Source organism: Oncorhynchus keta, unplaced genomic scaffold (genome assembly GCF_023373465.1).
Source record: "Oncorhynchus keta strain PuntledgeMale-10-30-2019 unplaced genomic scaffold, Oket_V2 Un_contig_26357_pilon_pilon, whole genome shotgun sequence".
NCBI classification, from domain to species: Eukaryota; Metazoa; Chordata; class Actinopteri; order Salmoniformes; family Salmonidae; genus Oncorhynchus; species Oncorhynchus keta.
The window spans coordinates 40001-50016 of record NW_026284925.1 but is presented as its reverse complement, the minus strand read 5'-3'; the positions used below and the strand labels follow the sequence as shown (position 1 = coordinate 50016).

Here is a 10016-nt window from a genome sequence, read left to right as displayed (position 1 = left end):
TCGCTGTTCGTCGCTACCGTTTGGAATGCCTGAAAATGTGCACTTTAAAGTAGTGTATAGAAACAATGTTACATGTTTCAATGTCACACAAACCATTGTAGTTGTTATTGCTTGGTACTTTTTGGCGTGGCTCAGTCTGTGTGAAGATGACCAAAGTGCTTTTTATTGGCTGGATAAAACCGTATTAACACAAAATAACTGTTTGGGTTTCATATTATTGGAAATGCTTTCAGAAAGCATGGCGTTGCCTCGTCTTTTCCTTTGTTGTTGTGAAGATTGTCCCTCATGTTTTGTGGTTGAGAGAAAAGACACCATTTGCTGTCACTTGAGTCTGAAAAATGTATTTAGGAAATGACTCAACCTGTCTGAAATGCCATCCTGATCCCTAGTGCACCAGAGCCCTGGTCAAAAGTAGTGCACTACGTAGGGAATAGGGTGACATTTCTGACGAACCTGTCTGAAATGCCATCCTGATCCCTAGTGCACCAGAGCCCTGGTCAAAAGTAGTGCACTACGTAGGGAATAGGGTGACATTTCTGACGAACCTGTCTGAAATGCCATCCTGATCCCTAGTGCACCAGAGCCCTGGTCAAAAGTAGTGCACTACGTAGGGAATAGGGTGACATTTCTGAAATGCCATCCTGATCCCTAGTGCACCAGAGCCCTGGTCAAAAGTAGTGCACTACGTAGGGAATAGGGTGACATTTCCGACACACACTTGTTTTTGCGTTGTGATTCCGTTTTCAAAGGAAATCTGCATATTTTGTCTCTGAAGAAAAACAACGTTTAGTGAGCTGGTCTGTTTCCTCAGTTCTAGGTGTTTGTAAGGAAAATAAAAAATGGACATTGTTGTGTCACTCAACTTCTAGTTTCTTCCTTCGTACATCATATGAGCAAAACAACAGTTTAGATTCCTACATTTCATCATGGCTGTGTACCAATACCTATTCCCTATATAGTGCACTACTTTTGACCAGAGCCCCATGGGTCCTGTTCAAAAGAAGTGCACTACGTAGGGAATATGGTGTCATTTAGGATGCAAACATTATTCATTCCTTGCTAATCACTTTCTTCACTTAAAACGTATTTCATATACGTTACATTTCTACATACATACCACCCCTTGTAGAGACACTCGATCAAAACAAGAGATCGTATCTCTTGATGGGAATCATCATTGAAATAAACTGACATGTAAATAATGTCTGTCTGGATACACATCAGCAATCAGCCTGAACAGAACCAATGTCCATCTGGACACACATCAACCTGAACAGAACCAATGTCTATCTGGATACACATCAGCAATCAGCCTGAACAGAACCAATGTCTATCTGGACACACATCAACCTGAACAGAACCAATGTCTATCTGGATACACATCAGCAATCAGCCTGAACAGAACCAATGTCTATCTGGATACACATCAGCAATCAGCCTGAACAGAACCAATGTCCATCTGGACACACATCAGCCTGAACAGAACCAATGTCTATCTGGATACACATCAGCCTGAACAGAACCAATGTCTATCTGGATACACATCAGCCTGAACAGAACCAATGTCTATCTGGATACACATCAGCCTGAACAGAACCAATGTCTATCTGGATACACATCAGCCTGAACAGAACCAATGTCTATCTGGATACACATCAGCCTGAACAGAACCCATGTCCATCTGGGCACACATCAGCAATCAGCCTGAACAGAACCAACGTCTATCTGGACACACATCAACCTGAACAGAACCAATGTCTATCTGGATACACATCAGCAATCAGCCTGAACAGAACCAATGTTCATCTGGATACACATCAGCCTGAACAGAACCAATGTCTATCTGGATACACATCAGCCTGAACAGAACCAATGTCTATCTGGGCACTCATCAGCAATCAGCCTGAACAGAACCAATGTCTATCTGGACACACATCAGCAATCCGCCTGAACAGAACCAATGTCTATCTGGACACACATCAGCCTGAACAGAACCAATGTCCATCTGGACACACATCAGCCTGAACAGAACCAATGTCCATCTGGACACACATCAGCCTGAACAGAACCAATGTCCATCTGGACACACATCAGCCTGAACAGAACCAATGTCTATCTGGACACACATCAGCCTGAACAGAACCAATGTCCATCTGGACACACATCAGCCTGAACAGAACCAATGTCCATCTGGACACACATCAGCCTGAACAGAACCAATGTCCATCTGGACACACATCAGCCTGAACAGAACCAATGTCTATCTGGATACACATCAGCCTGAACAGAACCAATGTCTATCTGGACACACATCAGCCTGAACAGAACCAATGTCTATCTGGATACACATCAGCCTGAACAGAACCAATGTCTATCTGGATACACATCAGCCTGAACAGAACCAATGTCCATCTGGATACACATCAGCCTGAACAGAACCAATGTCCATCTGGATACACATCAGCCTGAACAGAACCACTGGGAACAAAAAGAAAAGAGCTGTAGGAAGTTACTCATCTTAATAAAAATCTGTATAGAAATTTTACCTTTAGAAAAATCAAGTGTGATACTTGCTATTTAGGCAATGTGACAGTGCCTTCGGAAAGTATTCAGTCCCCTTGACTTTTTCCACATTTTGTCACATTACAGCCTTATTCTAAAATATATATATTTTTTAAACAATTCCTCAGCAATCTACACACAATACCCCATAATGACAAAGCAAAACGTTTTTGTTATTTTTGCTAATTTATAAAAGTAAAAAACAAATTTATTTACATAAGTATTCAGACCCTTTGCTATGAGACTTGAAATTGAGCTCAGGTGCATCCTGTTTCCACGGATCATCCTTGAGATGTTTCTACAACTTGATTGGAGTCCACCTGTGGTAAATTCAACTGATTGGACATGATTTGGAAAGGCACACACCTGTCTATATAAAGGTCCCACAGTTGACAGTGCATGTCAGAGCAAGAAACCAAGCTATGAGATCGAAGGAATTGTCCGTAGAGCTCAGAGACAGGATTGTGTCGAGATCTGGGGAGGGGTACCAAAAAATGTATGCAACATTGAAGGTCCCCAAGAGCACAGTGGCCTCCATCATTCTTAACCTGTTAGTCCTATAGGGGCAGTATTTCATTTTTGGATAAAAAGACGTGCCCGTTTTAAGCGCAATATTTTGTCACGAAAAGATGCTCGACTATGCTTGGAATTGATAGTTTTGGAAAGAAGACACTCTTACGTTTCCAGAACTGCAAAGATTTTCACTGTGAGTGCCCTAGAACAAATGCTTCAGGCAAAACCAAGATGTTTGACCGACCAGGAAATGAACAGGATTTCTGAGGCTACGTTTTCCATGATCGCCTTATATGGCTGTGAATGCGACAGGAATGAACGGACACTTTCTCTTGTTTCCCCAAGGTGTCTGCAGCATTGTGACGTATTTGTAGGCATATCATTGGAAGATTGACCATTAGAGACTACAATTGCCAAGTGTCCCGCACGGTGTCTGCGTGGAAATTGGTGCGCAAAAGTCAGCTACCAGTATTTTTCCATCCGAATCAGAGAAGAATGCAGGCTTCCAGGGACGGCATTTCAATGAAGAGATATATGACAAAACACCTTGAGGATTGATTCAAACAACGTTTTCCATGTTTCAGTCGATATTATGGAGTTAATTCGGAAAAAGTTTGACGTGTAGGTGACTGAATTTTCGGTTAGTTTCGGTAGCCAAATGCATAGTAACAAACGGAACGTTGTGTCCTACACAAGAATCTTTCAGGAAAAACTGGACATCTGCTATGTAACTGAGAGTCTCCTCATTGAAGAACTTCAGATGTTTCAAAGGTAAATTATTTTATTTGATCCCTTTGCTGGTTTTTGTGAATATGTTGCGTGCTAAATGCTAACGCTAAATGCTAAGCTAGCTATCACCACTCTTACACAAATTATTGATTTTCTCTGGTTCTAAAGCATATTTTGAAAATCTGAGACGACAGGATTGTTAAGAAAAGGATAAGCTTGAGAGCAGGCATATTTCATTTCATTTGCGATTTTTAGAAATCGCTAACGTTGCGTTATGGTAATGAGCTTGAGGCTGTAGTAACGCGACCGCATGCGGGATGGGGCGGACTATGAGGTTAAATGGAGTAATTTTGGAACCACCAAGACTTCCTAGAGCTGGCCGCCCGTCCAAACTGAGCAATCGAGGGAGAAGGGCCTTGGTCAGGGAGGTGTCCAAGAACCTGATGGTCACTGACAGAGCTCCAGAGTTCCTCTGTAGAGATGGGAGAACTTTCCAGAAGGACAACCATCTCTGCAGCACTCCACCAATCAGACCTTTTATGGTAGAGTGGTCAGATGGAAGCCACTAACTACTCAGTATAAAGACACATGACAGCCCGCTTGGAGTTTGCCAAAAGGACTCAGACCATGAGAAACAAGAAGTTAGTCCTAAAGACCATGAGAAACAAGATTATCTGGTCTGATGAAACCAAGATTGAACTCTTTGGCCTGAATGCCAAGTGTCACGTCTGGGGGAAACCTGGCACCACCCCTACAGTGAAACATGGTGGTGGCAGCTTCATGCTGTGGGGATGTTTTTCAGCTGCAGGGCCTGTGAGACTAGTCAGGATCGAGGGAAAGATGAACGGAGCAAAGTACAGAGAGATCTTTGATATAAATCTGCTCCATAGTGCTCAGGACCTCAGACTGGGGCGAAGGTTGACCTTCCAACAGGACAACAACCCTAAGCACACAGCCAAGTCAACGCAGTAGTGGCTTCGGGACAAGTCTCTGAATGTCGTTGTGTGGCCCAGCCAGAGACCGGACTTGAACCCGATTGAACATCATGGAATAATCTACAGTCCGTGCTTCATCTAGATATGTTAGTGCCACTGAATGCATTTAACATATTGGGAGACTGTTACGGAGGAGTGTAAATGCTTTTTTTTTAGGCTGGATCATGTTGTTGTGTGTTTTAATTCTGTAATGCATTGATTGTTGCTGACTTCTTGGTCAGCTTTCCCTTGAAAAAGAGACTCTGGGCTTTTCCTGGTTAAATCAAATAAACCATCTCTGGAGAGACATGAAAATAGTTTTTGCAGCAATGTGCTCCCCCACCTGGCATTGCAGGTCCTCTCAAGCAGAGAAGAATGGGAGAAAGTCCCCAAATACAGGTGTACCAAGCTTGTAGCGTCATACCCAAGAAGACTCGATGCTGTAATCGCTGCCAACGGTGCTTCAACAAAGTACTGAGTAAAAGGTCTGAATACTTATTTTTTTATTTGTCATAAATTAGCAAAACTTTTTTTTTACCGGTTTTTGCTTTGTCCCAATGGGGGTATTGTGTGTAAATTGATGAGGGGAAAAAACACTATTTAATACATTTTAGAATAAAGTTGTAACTTAAGAACATTTGGAAAAAGTCAAGGGGTCTGAATACTTTCCGAAGGGTCAGGTGATAATTTCAATCACGCTGTACAGCAGATCTTCAGCACTACGGATTGAGTCACGCTGTACAGCAGATCTTCAGCACTGCAGATTGAGTCACGCTGTACAGCAGATCTTCAACACTGCAGATTGAGTCACACTGTACAGCAGATCTTCAGCACTACGGATTGAGTCACGCTGTACAGCAGATCTTCAGCACTGCAGATTGAGTCACGCTGTACAGCAGATCTTCAGCACTGCGGATTGAGTCATGCTGTACAGCAGATCTTCAGCACTGCGGATTGAGTCACACTGTACAGCAGATCTTCAGCACTACGGATTGAGTCACGCTGTACAGCAGATCTTCAACACTGCGGATTGAGTCACGCTGTACAGCAGATCTTCAGCACTGCGGATTGAGTCATGCTGTACAGCAGATCTTCAGCACTGCGGATTGAGTCATGCTGTACAGCAGATCTTCAGCACTGCGGATTGAATCAAGCCCAGAATCTTGAACAGACCAACAAAAATTATGCATTAAATGTCAAGTTTGATTTGAGGTTCCGTTTGACGTAATCATGAGATCAAATCAGAATGACTTGTCCATCAAATGCTACAATAATTAATGACTTGTCCATCAAATGCTACAATAATTAATGACTTGTCCATCAAATGCTACAATAATTAATGACTTGTCCATCAAATGCTACAATAATTAATGACTTGTCCATCAAATGCTACAATAATTAATGGCAATACATTTCACCGTGTCATTGTGGTTAGAAAATCATAAAACCAACTCCATAAATTGTACATGGCTGTGTCATACAAGGTCATTTACAATACAAACGATCTTACTAAATCATTAGTTGAGAGAAGGCATGTGTTTAACTATTTAGATCGGCGTAAGAAGAGCTAGACGTGTGAGAGTCTGTGGCTTTGAGGTTCATTTCCTACCTTCAACCATAGAGGTTATGGGTTCAAATCTTAGGTTTGAGTTATTGGTAATTTCAGCAATTCTCAACGTGAAAATGACAAATAAAACAGTTAGAGGTGTGAAGGAGTCTGTGGCTCTGGTGTAAAGATCTCACCCCATATGTTCAGGGTTGTAGGTTCAAGTCACAGCTCTGGATCAGGATGTTTTGTGGTCATAAACCTCTGAGAAAGTAGACCCTTAATTTTCAAATGGATCTTTTTAAAAACCTACAGGTGTACTTTTCCCAGAGGTTTTCCCCCATAACTGCTGCTGTTCACAGGAGGGGGAAACCCCCAGTAGTTGTCACAGTCCTCCAGGCTTTGTAAGGAAACATATCCTACGACCCCATGCTTATGGGGTGAGATCCTTACCACTGAGCCACCAGATCCCTTCACGTTCCAAAACACATCTCTTTGTGTATTTGACATTAAAGATTTGACTCTGGCGCAGCAGGCACTTGCACATCCCGTCCACATGGGGGCGATGTTGAAGCAGAAACAAAGGCCCAGCCACAGATCACTGTGGCAGAAATATCACCCAGGCCGACACGATACCTACTGCTTAAAATGAAGCCATGTGAACACTATCTTATCTCCTCTCCCCAGCACTGCCTCTTGAACAAGAGACATGTTGCGAAAGCAATGAACTCATGACCTCTGGTGAACCAGGTGTGGGTCATCCCAGAGAGCTCAGCTTGGTCTGATTGATCTCTCCTTTCCACTGGGCCTTTCACAAGACTTGAAGAGACACCTCAGACTGTTTCCTTTCCACTGGGCCTTTCACAAGACTTGAAGAGACACCTCAGACTGTTTCCTTTCCACTGGGCCTTTCACAAGACTTGAAGAGACACCTCAGACTGTTTCCTTTCCACAAGACCTGAAGAGACACCTCAGACTGTTTCCTTTCCACAAGACCTGAAGAGACACCTCAGACTGTTTCCTTTCCACAAGACTTGAAGAGACACCTCAGACTGTTTCCTTTCCACAAGACCTGAAGAGACACCTCAGACTGTTTCCTTTCCACAAGACTTGAAGAGACACCTCAGACTGTTTCCTTTCCACAAGACTTGAAGAGACACAGACTGTTTCCTTTCCACAAGACTTGAAGAGACACCTCAGACTGTTTCCTTTCCACAAGACTTGAAGAGACACCTCAGACTGTTTCCTTTCCACAAGACTTGAAGAGACACCTCAGACTGTTTCAAAGTTGTCAGTCACTGAACATCAGTAAAACAAACAAAAATAAATACAAATAAGTACAGTTTATCCTCAAAATGAAGCACTAGAAGTGAAAATCAAGCAAAACATTTTTTTTTAATAAAAGGTAATTTACTGTAGAAATATTCCATGAAAAATAGACCCCAGAAAGAGCAGTGTGTTTTTAGAGACGACAGTGTGAGTGGAGTACAGATGGTGTCAGTACGTGTGATAATCCCTTGAGATTCATCAGACCTCTAGGGCTGCAAATCTCCAGACACTTTCTCACTAGTCACAGATTTTCCAGAAATCAGTAGTGAATAAGCAGGCAATCACATAGATCATCCAACTGTGATTAGTTACCAGAAAAACCCAAATTACACCACACTCTGTCTACCACTCTCCCTGCTGTAACCAGAGGATGAGGAGTCTGAGCAGCTGTGGAGGGAGAAGTCTATGAAGATGCCATCAGGGTCAGAGTCCATAGAGTCCAGTATCTGATCTACCACTGTCTCCGGGCTGGAGGAACAGCTGGGGATCGACCCAGTCTCTGAACCAGAGTGGACCTGACACAGAACAGAGGGGGAGACCGTCGACTCCCCCCCGCCGTGGAGGAAGGGTCCTGGGGAGTGAGAGGCCTGAAAGATGGAGGGCTGGAGGTGGGACCCTAAAGACTCAGACCCCACAGACCCACAGAGATCCAGACTTCCTCCACCACAAACAACCCCTGTCAGGCTGAGCTCCTGCTCCAGGGAGGAGGGGCCCGACTGGGCCGAGGAGGCCAGGGAGGAAGTGGTGCTGATGTCGTTGATGGTGCCTTCTTCCAGACAGGAAGTCATCTCGCAGACGGAATGGCGGCGGATGCCCATGCTGCTCACGGAGCCTGTCTCTGTATCATACTCCACCACAGGCGTCAACATGGGCACGTTGTAGGACTTGGAGCGCATCACCGGGTTCTTCACGGGGGCGTCGCCTGACTTGGGCCAGCACCGCTGCAGACGCTTTTCTGGAGAGAGGATAGGAGGAGGAGTGAAGAGGGATGAGGATAGGAGGAGGAGTGAAGAGGGATGAGGATAGGAGGAGGAGTGAAGAGGGATGAGGATAGGAGGAGGGATGAGGATAGGAGGAGGGATGAAGAGGGATGAGGATAGGAGGAGGGGTGAGGATAGGAGGAGGAGTGAAGAGGGATGAAGAGGGATGAGGATAGGAGTGAAGAAGATAGGAGGAGGGGTGAAGAGGGATGAGGATAGGAGGCGGAGTGAAGAGGGATGAGGATAGGAGGAGGGATGAGGATAGGAGGAGGAGTGAAGAGGGATGAGGATAGGAGGGAGGGGTGAAGAGGGATGAGGATATGAGGAGGGGGGTGAAGAGGGATGAGGATAGGAGGAGGGGTGAAGAGGGATGAGGATAGGAGGAGGGGTGAAGAGGGATGAGGATAGGAGGAGGGGTGAAGAGAGATGAGGATAGGAGGAGGGGTGAAGAGGGATGAGGATAGGAGGAGGGGTGAAGAGGGATGAGGATAGGAGGAGGGGTGAAGAGGGATGAGGATAGGAGGAGGGGTGAAGAGGGATGAGGATAGGAGGAGGGGTGAAGAGGATGAGGATAGGAGGAGGGTGAAGAGGGATGAGGATAGGAGGAGGGGTGAAGAGGGATGAGGATAGGAGGAGGGGTGATGAGGATAGGAGGAGGGGTGATGAGGATAGGAGGAGGGGTGAAGAGGGATGAGGATAGGAGGAGGGGTGAAGAGGGATGAGGATAGGAGGAGGGTGAAGAGGGATGAGGATAGGAGGAGGGGTGAAGAGGGATGAGGATAGGAGGAGGGGTGAGGAGGGGTGAAGACGGATGAGGATAGGAGGAGGGGTGAAGAGGGATGAGGATAGGAGGAGGGGTGAAGAGGGATGAGGATAGGAGGAGGGGTGAAGAGGGATGAGTGAAGGAGAGAAAGAAGTGGTGGGATGGAGGGAGGGAGAAAGATGGGATGTGAAGAAGTGAAAACGAGACAGACATTGAGGCCGTCTAAACCCATATAACACAGGAAACTAACAGCACAACAGCTGAACAGCTGTGAATGGAGAGTAAAAATCATGCATGATGAAATCTAAATAATTTAGCTGTATGAGTATCAGTCTAACTACCCAGTACGCAGGAGGAGTATTGCATTGAGGATCCGTCGTTGGAGTAGAGGCCGTGGGTTCCCAGGTATGGCGACACCACCTTCTGAACCAAAGCTTCCAGACGCAGGTACTCCTCAGTCACTCCTTTAGACTCATGGACACCCTGGAAGACACACACATCACAGTTAGTCCTCAGTCACTCCTTTAGACTCATGGACACCCTGGAACACACACATCACAGTTAGTCCTCAGTCACTCCTTTAGACTCATGGACACCCTGGAAGACACACACACACACAC

General features: G+C 45.1%; 1 protein-coding gene and 1 long non-coding RNA gene across 4 annotated transcripts in view; both read right to left on the bottom strand.

The window, feature by feature from the left end:
* Positions 1-325: 325 nt before the first annotated feature.
* LOC127922594 (uncharacterized) lies at positions 326-3617 on the bottom strand. Of its 3 annotated transcripts, none has more exons than XR_008111721.1 (3): positions 1742-3600; positions 625-1660; positions 326-545 (listed from the first exon to the last, which is right to left on the bottom strand). It is a non-coding gene; the product is annotated as an uncharacterized LOC127922594 (long non-coding RNA). The 3 variants fall into 3 exon arrangements; XR_008111722.1 differs by having other exon boundaries at positions 625-1512; XR_008111720.1 differs by having other exon boundaries at positions 625-3617.
* A 4083-nt stretch (positions 3618-7700) lies between these two features.
* The window catches only part of LOC127922590 (proline-rich protein 5-like), a 39815-nt gene continuing 37499 nt past the window's right edge, over positions 7701-10016 (bottom strand). Inside the window, exons 7-8 of the mRNA XM_052506427.1 lie at positions 9738-9879; positions 7701-8608 (exon numbers count right to left, since the gene is read on the bottom strand). Coding sequence (XP_052362387.1) covers positions 7980-8608; positions 9738-9879 — 771 coding nt within the window. The 3' untranslated portion in view covers positions 7701-7979. The remainder of the gene's footprint in view (positions 8609-9737; positions 9880-10016) is intronic.